This window comes from Lampetra fluviatilis, chromosome 21 (genome assembly GCF_964198595.1).
Source record: "Lampetra fluviatilis chromosome 21, kcLamFluv1.1, whole genome shotgun sequence".
Taxonomy (NCBI): Eukaryota; Metazoa; Chordata; class Hyperoartia; order Petromyzontiformes; family Petromyzontidae; genus Lampetra; species Lampetra fluviatilis.
Window position 1 is genome coordinate 5,639,492 of NC_136295.1, and position 25,272 is coordinate 5,664,763.

At 42.9% G+C, this 25,272-nt stretch overlaps 1 protein-coding gene across 1 annotated transcript in view; it reads right to left on the minus strand.

The window, feature by feature from the left end:
* ESPL1 (extra spindle pole bodies like 1, separase) overlaps positions 1–24,504 on the minus strand; it is a 38,817-nt gene extending 14,313 nt beyond the window's left edge. Inside the window, exons 1-18 of the mRNA XM_078865912.1 lie at positions 24,337–24,504; positions 21,361–22,524; positions 20,857–20,970; positions 19,872–19,992; positions 19,093–19,238; positions 17,888–18,081; positions 16,507–16,752; positions 15,457–15,610; positions 13,023–13,164; positions 12,525–12,664; positions 11,876–12,010; positions 11,244–11,363; positions 9,066–9,237; positions 7,178–7,324; positions 6,186–6,342; positions 4,281–4,390; positions 1,524–3,158; positions 804–968 (exon numbers count right to left, since the gene is read on the minus strand). Coding sequence (XP_078722038.1) covers positions 804–968; positions 1,524–3,158; positions 4,281–4,390; positions 6,186–6,342; positions 7,178–7,324; positions 9,066–9,237; positions 11,244–11,363; positions 11,876–12,010; positions 12,525–12,664; positions 13,023–13,164; positions 15,457–15,610; positions 16,507–16,752; positions 17,888–18,081; positions 19,093–19,238; positions 19,872–19,992; positions 20,857–20,970; positions 21,361–22,524; positions 24,337–24,408 — 5,134 coding nt within the window. The 5' untranslated portion in view covers positions 24,409–24,504. The remainder of the gene's footprint in view (positions 1–803; positions 969–1,523; positions 3,159–4,280; positions 4,391–6,185; positions 6,343–7,177; positions 7,325–9,065; positions 9,238–11,243; positions 11,364–11,875; positions 12,011–12,524; positions 12,665–13,022; positions 13,165–15,456; positions 15,611–16,506; positions 16,753–17,887; positions 18,082–19,092; positions 19,239–19,871; positions 19,993–20,856; positions 20,971–21,360; positions 22,525–24,336) is intronic.
* Positions 24,505–25,272: the final 768 nt, after the last annotated feature.

Genomic DNA, 25,272 nt, shown 5'->3' on the forward strand with positions numbered 1-25,272 from the left:
GTCAGATACACACACGCGCCCGTCACACACGTGCATCCAAGGTATTCGGAAATTTAACTTTCATTCAATTGCGTACTTGACACGCTTTAAATAAACTGTAGTCACAGAAACAGTAAAATGTGATAAATGTAACAAACATTTTACGTGTATATTATTGCCGAGAATTTGGCAAAAGGTTGCTTAACAATGTTGTCTCATACCGGCAGCAAAGGAAATAGGCGAATTTGAAAATTATCCACTGCTGATCAGTCACCAAGTTTTAGGCTTGCAACAATTAAAGTGTCATAATTCAGGGTCATGGTTTTATAAAAACTAAGTATTTGGCTATTGTGGTGAATGTGAAGTCCATAATGGCAACAGTGTCTCCATGAACCTTCAATGTTTCCATCATCTAATCGTTTACAAAATATTAATAAGAAATAGTAAATTACATTCCTGCTTTGATGGATAGTAAGAATGATTCTTGATCAATGAATCGCAACATGCTAACTGTACACTGATATGTGACTGGACATCACATGTTTATTTTCAGGATTCTGCTTCGAAAATTTGGCCAAGTCCTCATCAAGTCGGAGGACACAAACGTTCCAATAGAAAACTCAAACATACGAAAGAAATAACAATAAAATAAGCACAGGGAGGTTAAAAATCTGCGTTATATTCTGATTTAATTAGGAACCTCATGGATGTCTCATGCACATATTTATTCTCACCCCAACCTATTCAACCAACGTTTTCTCCAAGCCTCTGAAACAAATGCATGCATCGCTGGCGCACTCTGTCACTCGAGTTCGGAGACTCACCGTTGATGTTCAGCCTCGTGACATGCAGTGGGGCCGGCGCTTGCACCAACCGCTCTGGGGCGGTGTATTCGTCTGGCTCGGTGGGGATCTGTCGCCGCACCACCTCCATCTCCCTGTCCTGTGTCTTCCGTGCTCTGGAAACCTTTGCCACCTTACATTCTGCGACTGGAAATCATCGTAAATTTGTAAGCGAGGTAGTCGCCTGAATAGCGATCTAAAAATTCAACAGAAAAAAAAATGCATTGTTCTTCCTTGTGGATATGTACTTTGGATTATGTAAGATTTTCCAATGTGCTTTTGTAAATATTTAATTATATCAGTATGGAACTCTCCAGGTTATTGGCATAGAAATATATATATATCTATTAGCATATTTCAGATGGATAACTGTCAGAAGAATGATGGTTAGCTGCCAAAGCAAAATTAGATTAGCATATTTACAAATATTGTTTTTGCTTTGGCTTGTCACTCCAAGTTTTGGGCAATCCATTGATTAATTTGAATAGAACTTACATAACTACAAGAGATAGTTTTGTATTTTTCATTGCATATTCCCTTTATAATTTCCCCTGAATTCGACGACTACTGTAATACTGGACCAGTTTCATATGAGCGTTTGATCAATGACTTGCCTTGGTCTAATTTCACACTGCTTAGACCTGATAAGAATGTTCATTAATAAATTAATTAATTTCATCGTAGTTTTGTTCCGATACTTACTTTTAGATTTGACCTTGCGCATAACTCTTTTGTCATCAAGTGGTGAATCCTCATCCAGTGCCCTAATGACTTCTATGCTTTGATCCAGGTCCAACCAAACTTCGTCCGTGTCCCCTTGGCGCAATTCTTCCCGCTCTACATCGTGGCCCCTTCCGATGGTGGCCCTGCCTGCCTGCTTGGTCTTGTGGAGCACCTTCCTTTCAGCGTCATCCATAGGCTTATCTTGTTGGACAGCCGATGCCATCCGCCTTGAGCCTTTTGCCTTTGCCGTTGTCTCCACAGATTTCAGCTGTTTTTTGGGCTGGCTCTGTGTCGTCTGTCCTCTGCCAACCTTTTCCAGCTTCACCAACGTTGCACTGACGCCATGCGCAGAAGAGGCTGCTTTTGTCGGTTGGGCTCTCGCTGTTGGTTTTTCATCCTTTGCTGGTTTGACTTTGCAAGGTGGGACTTTAGTTGAAACTTTGGGCTTTGGCACAATCATGCTGAAAGGCTCCTTTACTTTAGCACTGCTGCTTCCTCTATCAGATGCAGCCACCTGCTGGTGTCTGGGCAGCTCAGAGTCTTCGTCACTGTCGCTAAACTTCACAATCCTCAAACGTGTCTGTACCTTCTTTTGAGCCTTAACGCAGGGGGGAACAGGAGAATTCGACGAATTCGAATCCTCTAATATAAAGAAGCCCTGGCTGGGTTTTATTGCCGATCTGGATGCTGTGCTGCGTGCCGGAGTCTTGAAGCCAAAATTAGGCGTCTGAGGAAACTCCCGTTTCTTTTTCTGCGCTGATGGGGGTGGCTTCACAATGCCAGTGGAAGCCACGGTAGTAGAGGTAGAAGTTTCCGTGTTATTGACCGATGGTAAATCGGGTTCCTCTTCACAGGGTGTGATCATGGTGTTCAGAGCCCAAGAGCTTTGAAAGAGCTCTGCCACACTACAGTCCTGCTTGAGGGAGAGCTGCAACAGCATCATGATGGCCTTGACAATCATCAAGTTGGCCTTGATGTCGTGGGCATCCGCCAGCCCCAGGTCAGTCGACTGGAACACCTGCAGGCCCTTCTGCACGTTATCGGCCACACCGACAAACGAGCCGACCTTCAGAGCCCTCAACGCCAATTCCAGTCGCGCCGTTGCTTCCACGGCGTGTGTCATCTGGAAAGCAGCGTTTTTCAGTAGCAGTGGCCAACCACCTGGTCTCCTCGCAAGGATCTCGTGCAGCATGGCAGCACCGCGCTGCTTGAGGGCAGCAGCCTGCTGGAGTGCAGCGAGCAGGAAGCGCCGGCTCACGGTGTCGTTCTGAAGTGCATCCTCCATGCGGCTCTGTGTCAGGAACCACTCGGCAGTGATGAGCGACAGCACCACGTCACGGCAGTTGGTACAGGCGCACTGAGCCTTGTGGACCTGTGGCAGGCGGCTCTTCTGCTTGGCCAGCCCGGGAGAGCTGCTTATCCCATCTGCCCCGGTGATGCTTTGCTCACGCCCATGCACCAGCGACAGAGGAATAGACTTGAGAAAACTTTGGTTTTCAGACTCCTTCTCCTGTTCTTCCTCTGCGACTGGGCTGCGTTTGCTTGCAGACTTGGCTGTGCCACGGAGCTTCTTCAACTTGAAATCAGCACCTGCTTTCTTGGTAGCCTCAAACTCTTAAGAGCAGAAAAACAGACATTCTGTATTGTAATTTTTAAATACACCTGGAAAAAATAATCACACCATAATCCATTGTCACCATAATCACACATTATAGAATATTTTTACAATGTGTGTTATTAAAGATTGCAATTTTCATCTACAGCCAGTTTCACTGAACATTCAATGGTTTACACCCTGTGGAACCATTTTAACTTCCTGCTTATAATGCATACGATTGATCTTGTAATATGTGAAAGTTTTAGGAGTGCTCCGTTTTAAAAAGTTACATTATCAAGCTGTCCGGGTTCTCCACTCTGGTTTAATAAAGTATCATTCTAGATTTGAAGTTTTTGTGACTGCAAGAATATTAATAAAGGATATCTCTAAATACTACATCTCTACTGTAGTATTTGCATTCGTAAATGAGCTCTTGGTTAGAGAAAAAAAACAAAAAACATGAGAACAACGAGCAATGGAAAGACTATTGGTTGATAAACAGATTATACTGGTAGGAACGAAGTGGACCAGACCACCAATAGATTATATCGTCCGTCCGTGTATCAACATCGCCCCCTACTGCAAACACTTGGCATGACCCTGTCCGACAAGATGGCCGCCCGCTCTCCCTGCAATCTGTGAATTAAACAAGATGGCCGTCGCTTCCGGCGCGTCACGGCGAAACTTTTTGATCGACTGACTATGGGCGAACTCATTTATTCTGGTGGGTGAACAGTGGCGGGGAGGGGTGGAGGAGGAATTGATGATAAAAACAAACTTGCACCATCGTTACAGCTGCCGCGACGAGAGATGTGGGAGGAGAAGCGGCGACCGCTGCCTTGCAGGTGAGAGGTGCGTGTGTGTGTGTGCGCGTGCATGTGTGTGTACGTGTGTGTGTGTGTGCGTGCGGTGTGTGTGCGTGTGTGTGTGTGTGCGTGTGTACGTGTATGTGCGTGTGTGCGCGTATGTGCGTGTGTGTGTGCGCGTGTGTGTGCGGTCGATATCCCTGTACCGGTATTAGTATTATTCCTACCAGCCCACCCTGTGTATCCTACAGTGTTTGCATTGTTTGTAACATTGTGCAATTGTTTATCTTTAGTGGTCTAATTTTTCTTAGTAAAGGAGTAAGTGTGGCTCACCTTGGGAGGATTCAAGCAGAAAAGATAGCTGCTTCAATTCATGTTTGCTCTCTTCCAGTTCACCCCTCTGCACTTCCAGGCTCGCCTTTACAATCAGCAGCTCCGCACACCTGCAATTCGCACAAAGACAATGATCCACCTCATAGCCGACGCAGGCGGCTGGGGCAAGTGCTGCTAGCGAGCACAGTGCGAGGGGCTCATGTGACCAGCAATCAGCCGCTGCTGACGTTAACACACGATAACAGATACAGTACTCGTTTAAGTCCGAGTCACCCTCGGAAAGACCCAGGAATGGTTCAGATATCACTCGACGCTGATTTCAGCTATGGTAGGTAGGGAATTGAACCCAAGTGTCAGGTATGTAGCAGAATGTGATAAGCACAATATCACCGCTCCACGCACATGCACACACAACCACCCACCCACCGTCAATAAAAATAAAACAAGGTCCCCTTTAAAACCTTGTTGGATACAATAGTTGTTAGGTGTGGTCAACACCATTCACATAGTGAGGTTTTCCTCCGCATTGCACGTGTTGGCACCAGAGCAGTTTTACTTTCAGCAACGTAAACGTGCAAGAGCTCAATAGAGGTACTCTTAGGTTTTTTCGGTAAAGTCACGTAGGTAAAAAATAAAATTAATAAAAGTAATAATAGAAATAAAATAATAAGAAATCACGACATTTCGGAGGCAACACAAGTCTCCGTCATCAGGTGGGACCGTCACAGCTAGATTTGCTATATCAAGTGAGGCAGAGATTCCGAGATACAAGTTCTTAAATACAAGTTAAGGGGGAGGAGGGGGGGGGGGGAGCTTATCAGAATGTGGTAGCCAATGAATGGAACGTATTGGGAGGGGGGGGGGCGGGGCTAAGAGAACAAGAGGTGTACGTGTTTGTGTACAAGCACCTGTTGGTGCACATGATAGAAGAGAACGAAAATGCTCAATACAGGTGTCCTATTTCACAGGTATCCCTTACAGCTTTAGCTCACCTGTGGAACAGAAGATAGTGCCCCCTGCTGAACATCTTTGCTACTTTGCAGCAACAACCAGATGTTCTCTGGGTCACGTTTTTTTTTAATACCACATTTGCATTGGTGCATAAGCAAAAATAACAAAAACTCGACACATTCATGCATAACGCTGCCCTAAAAGGTAAAATATTTATATTCATGGGCGCCATTGAGAAATGGAATTTTTTCATAGGATGTCAAAAAAGAAGGGTCATTGCCTGCTATATATATGTTTTTCCCTTCATGACAATGTTATTGGAACATTTGTCTAGTTTATTTTTCCTTGGTTAATATACAATTGGCAGTCAGTTGTGGCCTACGATGGCTCTTAGCATGGACTGATGAGCTATGGCCCGAGAATTTACGATACATAAGGGATAAGAGATGCAGTGGGATGAGAAGAGATATGAGAAGAGAAAAGAAAGATAGAGATGTATGGTGAATATGCATGTATTTAGACGACACGTGAGTTGACAGGAATGGATATGGGGGCATAGATAAGAGAAACATTTATACCAGATAGGCACGAGGTCCCTTGACAAGACAGCATAGAAGAGATGCATCAATAATCTAAGAGATTAAGGAGAGATGTATTCCAATAAAAATATACATCGGACAGTTCAGAGAGAGATGTAAACATAAACCCATAGGCTGTACTGCCAGGAAACTGCAAAATAGGAAGTAGCCATCCCAGCCAGATAGGGAGTCTCACAACTTATGATTTATCAACCCATGCCTTCAAAGTACTAGATTATAGGTATGCACCAGCATGACCACATAATCCATAATAAAGATTTGACCAGCTGTGTGATTGTGGCCTTGCACAGAGGCTGTCATCTGGTCACCAATGTCCCATGTGGCATTAGACACACAAAACAACAGCGCACACAACCTGCGTGTGAGCTGTAGCTTGGTGGTCAGCTTGAGCGCTTCAATGCAGAAGCTCTTGGCTTCCAGCACAATACCGCGTTTGGCCTGCAGTGACACTAGATGACGCGACACGTCCAGTAGCTCCGTGAGCACCGTCCACTTGAGTAGCACGTTATCCCCTGGTGAGAGACCGTGGAACGTGCACGCAACAGGGGAAATCTTTGAGTGACCACGATTCAAAAGAACGACTTCATTCACCAACTGAATTTCTCTAAAACCAGGTTAGGGCCCAATGAGACAATAAGGCATGAGAATTGGGCTAAGGAAACTAAGTAACAAGCAATGGCTCTCCCCATTAATAGGTAGGCATGTGGCAATTCACCCTCCCACTCACATGCAATTCAATGAATTGTCATGATCCAGGGTCCCAAAAACAATATTGTTTAATGCCTAATTTGCGGCATTCTTTGTAAATTATGCCTATTGTTGTATTGCTTATTCTTAAATATAACAACAGCAAGTAACTTGCATATTTGCAAGGTTTGTAAACTAAAGACTACTCTTACAGCCTGGTTGAAAGCATGTATCATGATTATAACAAACAATTTAAATCAAGGAAGCAATTAATCATTATGTGTCTCATAATAAGAGCCTTGAATCATACTATGTTACATGGGAACAAAACAGCTAGGAATAGATTTCGATTTAAAGCTTTCGTGACTGCAGGGATTCATCTTCTTGGTTCTTTCAGTAAAGTCACGTAGAAGGGAAATAATAAAATACTAAAAATAAAACATAATAAAATAATTATTATGTTTTATTTTTTTTTATTATTTCCCAGCTAGGAATAGCCTTTTTTCCCAGTGGTCATATTTCAACCATTGTAATTTGTATCAAAATAGTGCATCAATCAAATGGGGTTGGGCAGTTAATTATGTGAGGAAGGTGCAAACGTGTCACGGTGTTCCATAAAGGTGCCACACAATTAGCACACCACTGCTATCGACCACTCACCCTGGTCGATGAAGATGCTGGTGGTAGCAGTGCCACTGGGCTTGTCGGAGCCCTGGGTATTGTTGAAGGAGGGCCCCAGAATGGCTTGCATGAGGCCAGTGAGCAAACGGTGGGCAACGCTCACTGCTACCAGTGGGCTCCTTAGATCTGCAATGTGCAAGACACATTCCCAAGTCAAATAATGTGCATTTCTCAGAAGCAGCTACCTGCCCAACAATACCATGTTGCGCAGAATTGTATACATGATAGTGCAGCCGATCCAGACAGATAAAAGGATCACCATCAAAGAAAACACAACACTGGTATTAAGACTAAACCTGGCTGGATTTTTGCCCAACAGGAGCAGAAGAGTTGACATGTTAAAATTAATTGATTATAATGTATTCTTACACACTTGATACGCATATGAAATCATTCATGTAACATGTTTTTTTATTAAATGGCTGACATTGAAAACGACAAGCTGCAAGTAAAAATCAATACTATTGTATGTATGATAGATAAGAGGTAGGATTTATTCACCTTTGAAACTAAAGTTACCTTTAGGTTAATTAAACATATTAATATTTAGATTGAATTGAGACCCAATATTAATATCATTACTTTATTCAAAGGGGGAATGTGGAATCGTTATGTGAATGACAAGTAATTTTGTTATTGGTTATCTGCTTTGTTCACACAAGTACGATGCAGCTCTGCTCACTTTGGCTAAACAGAAATGTGTCCCTTTGCAAAATCTAACACTAACAAATAAGAGAGCACGACACTATGATTTCTAGAGCTGATATAGGGCAATTTGTTCAGCAGAGGGATGCAAGTCTAGTTATGATTGCATCATCCATGACTTCTAGGAATAACATGATGCAATTCATATCATGTTATGATGCAATTCCAGGTTCAGATTGCATCATTCATTGTTTTGCTCAAGTACTGTCCAAACCCAGTCATAGATTTATTTGTAGTCACTTATATGGAGTCCCTATGATGTTTAGCGCCAGCCACTGTGACAAGAGTGGAAATGTACGTCTTGAGTCTCTCTCTGGCACCAGAGTGGATATGGCATGGAAGCAGGCCCGAGGGGGCATAGTTCTGGTGAGGGTCGGAGAGAGAGCAAGTGAGGACGTGATACTCTGTGTGAACCCGAGAGGGCACGTGGCCGGGGCAGAGTGGCAAGGGGGACCAAAAGGGGGCTCGAGGGACACGTGATATGGGCCAGAGCCTTCAAGTAGGATCTAGAAGGGGGCGTGGCCGAGGGCGGAGGCAGGCCACGCTCAGGAACATAAAGGGGCAGTCCCAAGAGGGTTCTGGGCTCTGTTGGAATGGAACCCGTCGGTGCTACGTCACTTCGATCCTCGGTTCTCGCGCTTCGATGTTACGCTCGGCATCGTGGGTCGGGCAGTGTGTTACTGACTGACCCGGTTATGTAGTTACCCCGTTGTGGTCTAGTTAACTGTGTAGTTATCACCTAGATGTAGAACCAGTGTACGTTAATATAGTTAAATAAACGTATTGTCCCCAACTCCAGTGTGTGCCTCCATATATAACACACTACATATTCATAGATCCAGTCAAAGATGTATTTTCGTCATTTCTGGATTAAATTGAAATCCCTTCCCTTTATAACTCACTTATCCTCCACCATTCCCAAGTCAAGGGTCGTACATACTGACCCAGTAGCATATCTTGAAAACTGGAGCCAATCAACAATTTTAAGCATCATTTTCATTCTCAGGGACCCAAAATAAGAAGTTGGACTACATTTATTTCAGAAAATTTTGGCTGCAGACCAGTGTAATCAGCCATCGATTAAATGTTGAGAGCCAGTTGTTGTGCAACTTAACTACAGCAAGACCAGACTTCACGCGGTGTTAGGGGGTGAAGTATTTACCAAGCTGTGGCAGACGCTCCCTCTCAGATTGAGCAAGCTGGTTGCCAGGAAGGTTTGTGTAGAGGGAGGCCAGGGCATAGGTTCGTGATCTCAGAAGGTACCAGGTACGAGATGGTCTCCAGATGTTAGGATCCTCCAGGATCTCCAACAGCAGTAAGAATCCCATCTCTACCTGCACATTGACACACATAGGTATATACTGTTCAGCCTGGCAGTCTGCTGGGCAAGTGTTTTTAGAGAGAAACTATTATAGTGCTGTGTAAATGTAATACACCAGATATTAATTTTAGGCCAAGTCAATCTATGGCAAGCGAAAGCCAGATCCAATTACAAATTGCCACTGGTATGCATGGACACGCATTTTACCTGCGTTGCAAATACTTACGTGCAGTGAGCTCACGACATCCATATCAATCCACAAAATGCACACAAGGTAAAAACGCATGCAAGCAAGCACACTAATAAGTATACTTGAACGCATTAATGCAATAGAAGATATGCACTATTAGTGGATTTGCAATTTACTCAAAGTATTGAATATATTTTAGCAAGATATCTCAATAAGTATTGAATATATTTTAGCAAGATATCTCATTCACGAGAACCCCAATGGAAGGCTCAATTATAATGTGGTTTATTTTTTGGCACCAACAAATACAATAATCAAGTCAAGACATGCTCCTCTTCAACACTACTTGCAAAGTCTACGCATTCTCTGCTGGCTAGCCTGATCATATGCACCAAGGCTTCATGTGAGATATAGTTCGTGTTCATCTCAGGAAGAACTCATGAACCTCACCAGTGAGGGAATTTTTATTTATTGAAAACATGTTTAAACGATGTATCATCATCATCATCAGCCACGATCAATCCCCCAAGCTACTGCCGTCTCAAATGTTTCTGAAATGTTAAAATCCATCTAGCACTTACAAATAAACATATTTAATTGCTCCACCTCGAAGATGTGATGTCATATTGGGTGTATTTCATCCTTTGGCTGCCACTCCATTACTATTTAAAGCTTTCGTGACTGCAGGGATTCATCTTCTTGGTTCTTTCGGTAAAGTCACGTAGAAGGGAAGTAATAAAGTAATAAAAAAACATAACAAAATAATTCTGCCTTCTCGACAGACCTGTTCTCCACCTGAAGACGGCTGCTTGCGTTGTGGCCGAAACGTCGTGAGAATTATTTTATGTTTTCTTTTTATTACTTTATTACTTCCCTTCTACGTGACTTTACCGAAAGAACCAAGAAGATGGACTCCATTACTAGTCGAGTACAGCCATCATCCCATCTAGCGGCACACCCTGCCCATGTCCACTTACTTTTTTAAGTCATGGCTCTAATTTCGATAGATTTCCTTGTGCATGTTTTCTCCCGATCTCACAATGCAAGTCCAAGCATGCATTTCTCCATGTTTATTTTGCAGTTTGTTTAATTTTCTTTCTCAATATCTATGTTTCTGATCATGTGTCATAGCTGTTAATATGCACCAATTGAAAACGTTCTTCCTTAGGTGCATTCATATGTTGTTTTCATTATTAAACTCAACTTTTCTAAAAAATTCCAACCCACTTTCATCCACCTCGAATTTATATTAATTTTGGTCTGACTTCATTAACGGTCCTACGTATGGATAATATATTGTTATAGTTGTCGCTCTCTAGACTTTTCTGACTGTTTAGCTAAATTGTTGTATAGGACTCATTTGTATAATTTATCTTGAGCCCAACTTTGCAGACCTCTTAATTGAGTAACAACTAAAATAATTTCAATCACAATGGTATAATATAAACATCAAATCCCATTGTGTTTAGCCTCTTCAAAAACATGAAATGGCATTACTCAGCTGAAATTTATCAACTTTGTCTATTGCCAAATATAAATCATTAACAGCATCCAATGACCTATTACATTATAAGAAATGTGGAAGTTATTTGCCTATGCAAATTTCCATTCATTTAACCCTATTCATTTGCATGTACGTCTGTATCCAGTGCTATAAATACAAAAAGTTAAGTTCCAATAGAATGGTCTCTTAAAAAAAAGATGTTTTCATTATATTAAGATAACTTTGCTCATTCAAAAAAGTCAAACTCAAGAGTTTCTCATATGACATGGTTCCTATGATCAGGATAAAGAGATCACTCTGTGAGTGTCCGAGTCACACAACATACCTGTCCCATGGCATAGTGGAACTGGCTCTTGGTTAATTTGACATTCTTCTCCAGTACAGACAATTTATCATCTGGTTTGGAAATTGATTCCATTCTCGACTCAACTTCATCCACAAACACCTGCAAATAAAAAAATAACATGTTTTGCTTTATATTAAACAATTTCATATTTTTGTTCAACAATCATTGTGTGGAAGAAGATATATAAAGGAGTGTTAATTTATCATTTGGATGATATGAAAATAAGCTCAAGTTTAATGACCCTTTAAAAGAGCACGTATAAATAAAAACTGTATAATATTGTGTATGTATTGTTGAAGTTCTTTCGCACCGTACGTAGCCAACCGTGATAATCCAAGGTGTGAAATGTAATGAATCAATCATATTATATGTTGATATTTTATTAACATTTTATTTCTCAATTTTTGCTAAAATAATAAATGACAAAGATAAAAAAAAAACCCGATTACTTTTCATTATACTTAACCAAAGAATATTTCACCGACTGAAATGTGTGGTTGCTTCATAAAAAATATAATTGACTTTGATAAATGATTGGCAGTTTGGAATAAACATCCATAAAAGCATGGATCATCAACATGTTGGCAAGGCGCTATACAAAATATAAGCACCTGAGCATGCTGTGGGCAGTCCAAGTTAAGAAGGAGGCGTGCAGCCAGACAACCGGCCATTATGTTCCCAGGACAATCTTCCAACCAGCCACTCAGTTGCTGTTGCAGCAGGCAGCTCTTGAGTGCTTGTAGTGGCTGTTAAGATGAGAGATCGGCCCACATGTAAACAGCAGTCAAATGTATTTGTGATTACCTTTGTATGAAGAGAACATCATTATTTGGCCTGCCAAACATTTTCTAGCAACTGCATTGCCAAAAATCCGATATTTTTCTTTGATTAATCTTAATTTTTTAATACGAGTAAGCCAACTGAGATTCACAGCCCCTTTTCCAAGGAAAATCTGTTATCGTTCATAGATACTATATGAATTGTGTCAAGTGGTACATACTACGTTACTTTCAAACAAAGAATATAGGCTACTGCTTTGAGACACGATGATATACTTGTGCAGACAGTGATGCTAAATGGCTTTTAACAAACCACTTTACAGCAGATTGGTGCAACTTAGTAACTCCCAGAAGAAATTACCATTTGTTTACAAGAATCGAAACATTGACTAAGCAAGCTAGCCTATTAGGCAAGTGTGAGGATAGTCTTTTGCTGGTAACCATGTCTTGGGATGAATGTGCGAAGGGTGGCGTGCGATACCTTGTCAATGAGGCGGTACAGCTCGGTCATCATGCGGATGTTAAGCAGGGTCTGTTGGCTGTTGTTAAGGGCTGGGAGGGTGGAGCCCCCCAGTAAGTTCTGCCACAGCTCTAAGGCCCGATCCAGTGGGGTACAAGCCTCTGGAGTTCGCACACAATCACAGGCGCACCCTCTTGTGAATCCGGTTAAACTGTAGAGAAAAGTGTCTCCATGCCCTCTCTTGCGATAGACTGTGCTCTACTCCAATTGCAGTTCCGAGCCAGTGTGAATAATTAACATTCCTAGAGTAGGAAACAAGCCACTTCTAAACATATTTACTGTTGTTTCCACTAAGTGGTGGTCATAAAATAGCACACATTTATAGACAAACAGATGCTCAGCCAAGTCAACTCACTAAAATTAGAATACACAATTTTAGAATCCAAAGCCCTCCCCTCAACCAGACTGCTAATCCAGAAACAACTCAGCAGAGTGGGGCTACAGCATGACAGTACTCACGCTTGTCAGAGGCGATGTTGAAGAGCATGTGGCAGTGTAGGCGTGAGTCCTCGCCCTGATTGTCTTCCACATCCAAGTCATTGACGCTCACCTCGAGCACCGGGTCAGCAACACGCGCGAGACGCTCTTCTCTCTCCGTGGCCTACACGACATATGGCTCAGGGTGAAGGCTCAATGCCGCAGCGCTGAATTTTACAGTATTTGTGATGGACAGTTCGCCAAAGATGCACTCATTCACAGGGATGTCCATCCACCACAAGTCAAGTAAAAGTACATAGTCAGTGTTTCCTTCCGAAGCAAGTATTTGTATTACTTAAGCACGCTTGTGACCTAGTGCCAGCGTTGGAAATTCAACATGTCCATGAAGTTGTATCTATGAGACCCTTTTGCCAGTACTCACTTTATTCCCATAAATATTTTAAACAAAGGGTGACCATTGCTCATTTTCCATAAATTAGTACTCATTCTATTGACGCCAGACAGATGATGGTCCAAGTCATTCCTAACGAGTTTTCACCTTTACAACAGTTAAATGTTGTAATCAGTGACACTTTGCCAAATATGAAATTGAGACTTTATTTTCATGTTCACCACTTCAAAATATTTTATATTGGATATATGGATCCCAACTCCCGCCACACAATGGCCTTGCTTTTGAATATCACATCTAAAAGCAAATTCCAAGATTAAATTATAACTTAACAATATACAATAATTATGTACGTTAAACGTCTTTCGCTCCATACGTAGCCAACCGTACTAATCAAAGGCAACATTAAAACACCATCGCATATGAATGAAACTAAAGATACATAGCCAGTTGTGAGCAAGTGACAAATTACTCATTTCTTGAAGGGTCGACAAGGTCTATAAAGCTGATATTTGGTATAGTTGAGTATATTATTTTCACTGAAAATCCGAAGGTTTTTTAATTCTATTTTGGGTACATAAAAAGGGAAGGCAATTACTTCCTATTTTCTAATTTTTAAACATAGGTCGAGACAAATATGTATATTGAGGATTATGAAAGGTGCTGAACCCCAATTTGCATATTTTCAAATGTGTAGTGACATCGCGGATGTCACTGTGTAATACCGGCCCTAGAGAGGCACGACGTGCGATGTATTGACATCGTGGGAACCACGTATATGTGGGTGCAGTACCGGCCCCAGAGGGGCTCGGTGCGCACTGACTTGCAGTGCTGGATGGCACCACGCTCTGCAGTGCCGACCGCTACAAGATAGGGTGTGAAAGTGGCGGCCATGGGAATGGGGTGACTAAGGGCCATGGCACTCTGGTTGACCCCGAAGGAAACGTGACCGGTAAAGTCTACACAGGGCCCCCAGGTGGGGGCTAGGGGTGGTCACATGTCAGGGCCAAGATCATGCTCGAGGGTTCTCGAAGGTGGTCGTGGCTAAGGACGGAGCCAGCCACACCAAGGAGGATATAAGCCGGGTTCCCCGAGAGGGACCGGCTGCTGTGGTTATCCTGAAGAATCTATGTTCCACGTTCTATGTCCAAGAAGAGTCACCAACGCATGGACCTGGACCCAAGCTGGGGTCCTGTGTGTTGTAGCTACTCCCAGTGTAATTAGTGTAGTTACCCTGGTGGTCTACCACCATAGGTTGTTATCTGGTGAAGGGGCAGTTACCCCTTGGTGTTGGAATCAATAAATGTGTTGCCTCCAAAGAGTACGTCAGCGACTCAGTTGCACTCACTACATATGTAAAATAAAGTGTTTGAATGGCCTCCCAAATATAACACACCCTCCCCCCCCCAAAAAAAAATATCTAAATTTCCACAAAGTCTATATTTGGCACAAATATAGCAGATCCTGTGCCGAGATCTGCTAAGATCCAAAACACAAATTTCTCAATTTGGGCTTCCCATAATTTAGGAGCAAAAATTATTAACGTTTACGCTTTTCATGTCGGCCTATGAATGGTTGAATATGGAGGTCCTGCAGGGTGCTGAATCAAAATATAACATGCTATGTTCAAAATCTCAATTTCTTAGATACATTTTTGTAATGATATTAAAGTCAATGGAAAGGGAGCAATGTCTGTTACCAGTTGCTAGTAGAATACACATATATAAAAGACAAAGATCCCCCGTTATTGCCTTAAATATACTGTTGGAGCAAGTGCCGTTAACGAGCTCCTAACAAAGGCCAGTACGGCATACGAGGAGATGGGTGGCCAACACTGGGTATTCATTTGAGATCGAGTCAACCTCGGGGGCCCAAGACGGGTTCAGATATTCATTATTAGTGTTGGTCATGAGCTGGAATTGAACTTGGGAAATCAGGTTTGTAGCCCCGTGCGCGGACCACCACACTACCACTCACCACTTTACAAAAAGACAAACATGCACACACCCCACCAAATACCAGTCAACACATTCTCTCCATATGCAGTTGGTTTTGAGTATGCACCTTCTTGGCAGTGGCCTCCAGCGTGCAGATGAAGAGCCACAGGTTAGCGGTGGCCTTAATGTCCGTGCAGCGTTCCCTCTCTGATGACGGCCACCACTCCACATTGATGGAGTCCAGCAGCCGCACTGCCTCCTGGGCGCAGTCCAGTGCCGAGCTGAGACAGGCACCCGTATTAGAGGTGGCATTCAACACCGGCCTTAACAGGCTGCGTTCTGCAAAACTTTCACAGCATTGTCACCTCAAGTTCTCTCGACCGGACTGAGCACATTCCCACTGAATAGGTGCAAAGAAAATGCATAGGTGTCATAATCATAAATGCATGTTGGAATGTATATTTAAGGAATATGCATACTTGGGCTGTTTCTTTAGTCTCACACAAGTGAGAAGATCCATCAATGAGGATGTTTTTTTAAATAGCGTTCAGGTACTCTATCATAGGGCTCCAATTACATAACCTCATTGACATATTTGCATTGCTACTGATATTCAATGCGAGTAGTCAACATGAAATTGAATCTGCACTTATCATGGGAGATCCACCCACTATATTCAGAAGATATTCAAAGAAACTGCAGCATACGATTGCAGATGCACTGACTAGAGCAGGCCTTCCATGAAAACTCAATGGAGCCAATGAAAATATCCACAACACATCAATTGAGATAATGTCCTTGCAAACTGATCTGGACAAACTTAAGTTGATATTCATCCAGTATACATGAGATACTGACATTAAATATACATAGGAGTGGCATCACAGAAACATCACATGATATCACAAGAGTTCCATAAGGAGTGTAAACAAGTTCAAGTATGTTTGTCATTCATGACAATGTGAAACGAAGAGCCCAAGGATGTAGCTACAAGCCAAGAGCTATATGTACTTTGAGTTGAGTCTTCCCTTTAATCGCAATGCCCATTCCCGCAATTTCACAGGCGAGAGCACAAGCAAACAATGGTACCCAAGTGTTCGAATGAAAAGGCCGACATTCGGATAATTAAGATGTGCCCACTTTACATTAAGACACTGAATGCGGTTGCGGTGCTCACCACTCTGCCTGCCCGATGGTGTCATTATAGCATAAGAACTCTGCAAGCCGAATTAGGTGCAAGCTCCTGTCCAAGCAGCGGTCGATTTCCTCCTCGGGACACAGCTCAAGCAGGTCGCAGATGACATTGTAGCGCTCCTGGGTTGCGTCCACATGCTGAGCCTTGTATTGCCGCAGTTCCTCGTCCAGCACAACGAGCAGCTCGTCCGTTCCGACCTCGTAATCTGAGAGAGCCTCCCGTAGAGTCCTGCCAAAGTGACGCGGCATTAGACCGTAGCCAACGCATGTAAGATAGTGAAACGATAATGGACTAAAATTATTCATTGTTGTAATCTAATGACAGGACATTACTACTCATTATACGCATAAAGGAAAATTGTTGGAGAATGAATTTTTGACACACTAGTTAAATTATTTCCAGAATATTCTTTGGGTCTTTCGGTAAAGTCACGTAGATAGGTTCAAAGAAAATAACAAAAAGTGGATATTTAAAGAAATCGCAACATACAAGTGGTCGTCATCAGGTCGTCATCAGGATGACGACCGCTTGTGTGTTGCGATCGAAACATCATAGTTTTTAATTTTCTTTGAACTTATCTATGTGACTTTACCGAAAGACCCAAAGAATATGAACTCCTGCAGTCACAAAAATCAAGATATTTCCAGAATGTTGTGATTTCCAACCGATCATACATACCACTGCTCATGTGAATGGTGTTTAAGGATTTTAACACCTATTTTGCAGCAAAAAGCACACTTTGGTAATTACAAGGCTGCTGCAGGAATCAAACCATCGACCCTTTACAATGTGTCCCACTCATGTGTTCTCACCATCAGCTTATTAATAGACCCGAACCATAATACGAAGCTACTAACAAAATGAAAACGAAGATAATTTCAAGCACAACGCAATGCAAAACAGTTTGTTAAGTTGCTTTCAAACTTGAAAATGTTATTTTGAAACGCTGACATCACATAACCATACAAAGTGCATATATTTGGTCACAATGGAGTTAGAACTAGATCGCCAGGTTTAAGTACTCACTTCACAGTGCTCAAAAAACATGTTCCTTGCTTGGTCCAGAGCCAGTTTTAAAGTGCATTACATGATAAATCCTTTATCTTAGCTGTAACGCCTTAATTCATATTTTAAGCAACGCATCGCTACATGCCAAATTATTATTTCTGTACAATGTCGCATATCAGTTTTGATGGGGACCGAGGCATAAGCGGACATGCAAAAAGGTTGGATATTTGATCTATAAAAAATGGCACATCACAAACCAATACTGCACCAAACGGTTAATTGGTCAAGGTGGATATGTAAAAGTTGGCATGGGACGTTGAACTTTATTACGTACCCGTCACTGATGACCACTCACCTCAATTTGATAGTCGCCTGGCCAGCACCCACAGCATCGGCCTTCACTTGCACCCAGAGGCTGACGAGAGCCGGCAGGCAGGCGTGCAGGTCACCCATGAGGAGCCAGCAGCTGCGAGCCACTGCTGCCATGGCATCCCCGAAACGTCCCGCCCTGCGGTACACCTCCACCAGTAGAGTTGCAAATGCAACAAACTGGATTGGCACACGGCATTCATATAAGCATCATCATTAGGAAACAACAGGTACATCATGATCATTATTATTTACTATTCTCAGTGCATTGTTGATGGTGACCTTCCATAATGCAATTGTACTTCTAATTGACGATATACAGTGGTACCTCGGTATACGACCGCTTCGGAATACGTCGAATTTGGTATACGTCGTGTTTTGACGAGAAAAACATTTCTTGGGATACAATGTCTTGCTTGGGATACAACGCGCTTGCTAGAACTTATATGGGTCGAGATGAGTCACCACGTACCCGCGTACAGTATACCCCGTTCACGACTGAAACAAAGCGCCGCTCCTCAGTCAACAAGCCGTAACAGTATTGTGTGGAATGACCAGACAATGTCACACTTCAGGAACATTCTTAGAAGAAGGCAAAAACAAACTTCAATGGACAGGTTTTTAGTAAAACTCAAACCTGGTGAGCCTCAACCAGGTCCAAGTCAAGAAAAAAGACAGAAAATAGAAAGAGAAAAAACCCCAGAATTTCAGCTTCCTGAAGCTAACGGAAGGGGACTCTTCTTCCAAAAAATAACATCTCCTCCTCCTCCCCTTCCTCACCACCATCCTCGTAGGCTATCAACTCCTCTCAGCAAGGTAAAGTGATGTTAAAATAATTTTTTATTTCAATTTATTTTAATTTATTTATGCATTTATTTTAATTTATGTATGCATTTTGGTAATAAGTAGTGTCTAAATTATTTTATACAACCCCATTAATGTATAATATGCCATGTAAAATATAATTTCTTATACTCTGGAACGGATTATTTCCTTTCCCTTTATTTCTTATGGGAAAAATTTGTTTGGTATACGTCATTTTCGGTATAAGTCCTACCTTCTGGAATAAATTAACGACGTATACCGAGGTACCACTGTATGCTCGAGTATTGTTTCCTCACCCACTCAAATAAAAACTCCATTCAGAGAAATACAGAAACAAAAAGCGCTTTCACAGAAGCAGGCACCTACCTTTCCAGTGAGAGTATTGGGCTGTGTGGACAAGTTGAGGGCCCTTTCCATGAGACGGTAGGCGGCCGTGGCCAGGGCCACAGTCTCGGAGGACAGGTCTTGCTTTAAGAACGTGCGGGATAGTTGATAGGCTCCCACCGCCGCACCTATAATACCATACCAGTCCTTGCACAATTACATTACTCACAAAAAGGTACGTCGATCTTCAAGTAGTCCATTTATGTGTATTGTTGATACGACTGTATTCATATGCTAGTTTGGGTACACGCAAATGTTCTTGGACGGTTGAATATTGGTGGTAATTAAGGAATTATTTCATTCACTGGTGTCAATATACATTCTAACATGATGTCCAAAATAATTATCAAACTTGCAAGGAGTTGAGACGTGCCATGCATGTGACATGTTAAATACAAAAAAAAGTATTCTGTTCATATATTTACTGGTATAGGAAGTTACATCTGTATATTATCCATCTAATAATTGTGTACTTATACGGAATTCTGAAGTTTTCTTTTCTGATCAACAAAGCTTTAAACTTCAGCTGGAAATGGGACAGACTAGTTAGTATCGTATCAACAAAATAAGTTTAGTTTTTTGGGGTTGCATTTAGATTTCAAATAATATATGTGCAATATGCACCTCCAATTAGTAAGGTTGGCTACGCACGGTGCAAAAGAGGTTCAACATACATGCTGAAGCAAAGGCAATATTTAATTTAGATGCTAAAATATACAGATTGCTTTGCATAAAACACCTGGCATAAAACAAGGTCTCACCAGTGGTGCATGAGGTATCTTGTCCAAGTGCCTCCAGCACAGAGAGGTTCATCTCAATCTTTTCCAGCGTAGCTTCCAACAAATTCACCAGCCTCTCCACACCATCACCTGCTGCATCCACCTGTCAGGGGGATATGGCAAGGTATATGTCACCCACATGCCACTAATGAGAATGTTGCTCATTCCATCGTTCCTATCCACTTTCTTTCAACCTCTTGAACCATTAATCGCTTTTAATTACAGTAATTACAACTATCTTCATCATGTAATTACTGGCGAAACGTAACTAAGTTTCTAAATGTTGTGACTTGGCTCTCCAACAGACCGATGTGCTGTACTAGTGACGAATTGGTATGTTCTGTTTACGTGCCAAACATGCTAGATGGCTGTGTCGTGGCGGGTTTTAACAACACATATTTACAAAAACCTCTATTATGGATGAAATTGGTCGCGAACGCCTATGTGTTAAACAAACTATGGCCGGGGTAAGTATATCCATAGGACAGTACTAAAGTTTGTCAATCCAATGCTGGATGAAAACCTTCTCAAATTGTATAGGTCATGGGAGTTATTTGACCAGTGTTCATTATGCTGGTAAGTGTGGGCTGGTGAAGGTGGGGAGGGGTAGCCAAGACAGGTTAAGATATTACTAATGTGAACTGTGGCCATGAATCAAACTTTGGGTACAAGGTTCATAGCAGTGAGCTGCTCCCCATAAATAGGATTACCAGAGTTTATATTCTGCAGGAGTACTAGTTTTAGTCCCCAAATAGGAACGCAAGGCCGAGTAAACATTGAACCGAGATTTAAATTTGCAACCTTCTAAATGCTAGCTGTGCAATCTAACCTTACTGCCATTTGGCCAACCAGCACATTCAATATAAGTACCTCGATAAAGTTAACACTCCCTTGGGTTCATGGAAAAAGCTCTTAAGGTCATGTGTTAATTTCACTTTGAGCATGTCAAAGTGAGCATAAAACATACCTCAATGGAGACCAAGTGGGGAAGCTGCTTTTCCACAAGTGTGATGAACAGCATAAGGGTGCTGTGCACCTTCTGCTGTAGTTTCTCCTGCTGCACGCCATCCTGCTTTAAAAGCTGTGGAAATCATATTATTTTCCCATTTAGACATTTTGTAACATTTGATGCAAAAAATTGTAACTTAAAATGTAGTATCTGTACAGTATACATTTCATGAAGCACATTTAGTGGTAAGTTATTGATGTAAGCCAGAGATAATATTCACATTTAAATCCCCATATCCTCATTATAATCAAGCATTTTATTAGGCAGTTAACAGTTAAATCAGATTAACATGATCTAGATATTGCAGTGGCACCTAATATAATTATAGCCGGATAGTAACATTTGACTGCAAGGAGTCTAACCTTACTCTCAGGCACATAGTCAGATTATAGAAATTACATGGACAAGATAATTACATGTATGATGCCTTCATATTACACTGCAAATGTGTGTAGTACTCACCCTTTTGTTTTGTACTTCAATCACTTTGACGAATGCCTCCATTAAGTCATGAAAGTGGAAAATGCCACTCCAATCAAACAACTTCCCAAATTCATTCCCTTCCTTGGTACAAATCACACTTTCCAAGGTGGTCATCACAACACCACAGCTATCCACAACCTCAGAAAATGCCTCTGCCGTCGAGGCAACACCCTGCAGTTGCCTGGCCAACTGGCCAAATACATCTGAAGTAACAAACCGAAAGTCAGGCATCAGAAATGACTTCCACATGTCAAGGGCCAATGAACAAAGCTTTGCAGGCAGACACCAAGTGTCTTGGCCAGAGGGCCCACTCGATATGAAGTGCTGTTTCAACATGCTCATTACTTCAGACGCTACACTGACATCCTCAGACGCAGTGATGCTGGAGACACAGAGCAGCTTGCACTGCTGCAGCAACAAATCAAACAGCAAGCGTTTGTACTGCTCTGTGTCCTGTGCAAACACATCAGTCAACAGGGACATCAGGGGTGAGTAATATTTGTCGCTTAGGAAGCGCAGGTCAAGCGCTGTCAGCTTGGCTCTGTCCCTCTTGTAGCGCAGGGCTGCATTCATGCTCTGACTGCAGAAGGCCGAGGGAGGCTCGCCCGAGCCGGCATTCTTCCTACCCAGCCCCTCAATGAAAACAAGAAACTTCACGGCTCTGAGCCGCATGAGCAGGACTTCCTGGCACTGGGACGGCTCTGCTTTGCTGGGGTCCTGCAGTGCAATCTGTGTTGCAACCCTTGCCAAGAAGTCATAGCTGTATCTGGCGATGAGGTCATAGTCCTTCAAGAGTGCACTGTCTTGCACACAGACCTCCCGCCACCTCATCAGGGAGCTGAATATGTGATCAGAGAAAAGCACAAGGCTTGAGTGCAGGCCACAGTCACGCAATTTCTTAAGAAGGTTCAGGAGGATTTTCTCCAAATATAGCGGCATGTCCTTCTTTTTACTTAGGACCTTGAAACCTTTAAAGGCTTGCTCAGCCACACAGGAAATCAAGGCAAGGTTTTTTTCAGAGTGGCTGCCATCGGCCAGATGATGGAGACATTCTCGCAGAACGGAGTCGCACACATCTCCTGTCTTGATAGCTGCACTCGCCGACATAGTGGTGCTGCTCTTCAAGGACGGACGCAGGCTTCCCTGGAGAATGAAACGAAATCAGAATATTCATTTATCCTGGAGGAATCAGATGAGTTATACAACTATTTTGAACGGATATCAAATCGGGCAGGTAAGAAGGTTACAACAAACAATACAAAAGCATAATAGGAGTGCAAAGTAGGGGAACAAAAACTATTCTCAAAGGAGAAAAAGATAAACAAATTAAACACATACAAATACAACTAAACCATCTCCATCCTCCCAGACAAAGCCCACGGAGGTAAAAACTTACTTTTCAAAAGCGACCTGGCCACAAATGATAGCTCAACAAGTGACTTGTCATTTTGACATTTATAGCAGCAAAATAATCTAAAGTCTAAACGTATGCTTCTTAACTTGGAGGTAAAAACCGGAGGACCCGGAGAAAAACAATCCAGGCGACCACGGGAAGAATATGAAAACTCAAAATATACAGGCGCCCATGGTCGGGCTCGAACCCCCGAACTTGATGATACCAGGCGAGGGAGATAAACATCTCAACCACCGTGGCGCTCCTTAAATAAAATCAAGTACACAAGTTAAAATTGCATCAATTCTCAAGCTTCGGAAAGGCGGTAAACAACAGCAAAAACAGTCCCAGATCTCACCAAGACAACACATAATCTCGGAATAAAAAAAATTACTCTCAATACATTGCTGTATCCAACACTAATCTTCTGCTTCAGAATATTGGTGATGAACAAAACTTTCACTGCAATATGTCTGTATCTTGTGTACGTTGCCTTTAAAATATAAATGGGTGAACCATATGCATTTGTATGAGAAATTATCCAACCAAATTCCAATCAACAAAATGTAACCAAATGTATTTTTCATCATTACGGTGGAGTGTAGATAATAAGTCTGTTCGGCGACATGAAAATAAAATATTGGCCTATCAAGCCCATGGGCCTTCTGTATCAATGTTTTCAAACAGTATTTGCTTAAGCAGACAAACTCCTAAACTTTGATAGGTGTCTTGTAAAAAAAAATGGCACACTCTGCCAATGAGACACCAGAGCACAATATTTTTTCTGGAAAATGTACGTCTCTAAAGGCCCGGACCCAAAATTCTACACCTAAATAGAATCGTCACCGTGATCATTGTTTTTTTAACCCTTTTATCTGGCAACAAAACTGACACTTTTTTACAAGGAGTCATGTTTGCATTGACCACAATACCTGCGGTCAGAATGCAAACAAAAACTCTGATAAATGTATGTATGCACTGTCCTTGAAATTGATTGGTCCACACCCGAGACAGCTTTTCCTAGAGCCTAGTCCTACATGGTGTTGGACCAGATGACGCCAAAAGACTCCTTGTAAAAAAGGTGTCAGTTTTGTTGCCAGATAAAAGGATAAAAAAAACAATTATCATATTTTGCTACTGGCAAAGGAGGTTCCAATGGAGAATCGTCACCGCTCATGAAATCTGGTGGAACGGGGGAGCAGGTCGAGGTAGATAGTAAAAAAAACATTAACAAGTACAACAATCTCGACACATTCGCCAATGCTACTCCTACCCTGTGAGGGAACACTTAATAAGAGATATACGGCACTGTAGACTTGAGGACATTGGAGTAAATGTGGGTGGGCCCCTTTCCTCGTCGCATGCATCTCGACTGCACAAAGACGCAACCGCGAACCCACGCGGCGCATTCCGTGGGCTCTTGGATTTAGATTTGAAGTTTTCGTGACTGCAGGGATCCATAATACTCTTTGGTTCTTTCGGTAAAGTCACGTAGGTATAAAATAGTTTATTTTGTTTTATCTCGGATTGTTTTTGTTTTTTTTGGAACCGCGCTCACCAACCTCGAAGTTCTTGAGGAAAGCCCTGAGCTCCGCCTCGCTCCGCGCGCGTTTTAACTCGTCCACGATGCTCATTTTGTCCGGTAAAAGAGACCGTGGCAGAGGCGACGAATGGCCCCGGGGGTGGGGAGACCAAGAGACGACGACGAGAAGGACGAGGAGGTGGAGGACACCGCCACCGCCGAGAAAATTTTTGAATTATTCCGCCCGGTGCCACGTGACCAACGGCCGAGCGGCAGCGCGGTGACGTCACGCCGTCGTGGCGGTTGCCGTGCGCGATGACGTCACCCGAGGCGAATCGTTGATCCGCGCGGTGGCGTCACGCCGTGCGCGATGACGTCGCCCGAGGCGAATCGTAGCTCCGCTCGGTGACGTCACGCCTTGCGCGATGACGTCGCCCGAAGCGGAATCGTTGCTCCGCGCGGTGACGTCACGCCGTGCGCGATGACGTCGCCCGAGGCGAATCGTAGCTCCGCTCGGTGACGTCACGCCTTGCGCGATGACGTCGCCCGAAGCGGAATCGTTGCTCCGCGCGGTGACGTCACGCCGTTCGCGATGACGTCACGCCGTCGCGGCGTGGCTCCTGTTTGTTGAAAGGCGGCGGGCGATGTTGTCCTCCTCCACCCCTTGGTGCTTGGTTGAGACAACAACAACAACAAAAGTGTGCGGGTTCGTCCTCCAGCAACAACGGAGGGCAAAGAGAAGCGTCCGCTCACAACAAGCGGAGCGCCGGGTCCGGATACAATGCAGCAAGTTGGCAATGGTAGAGGGGGGGTGGGGTAGAGTTGGTGGTGCATCTCCCAGTCATCTCAGTGAGGCCAAGGGCCATCCATTTAGGGGTTAACCTAAATGCGTAGCTTGCGTATGGGGGGGAAGTCTACTGACTGTGCGTACGCATAGGAAACGGGAGGGGGGGGTGAAGCCTCTATAATTTGTCTA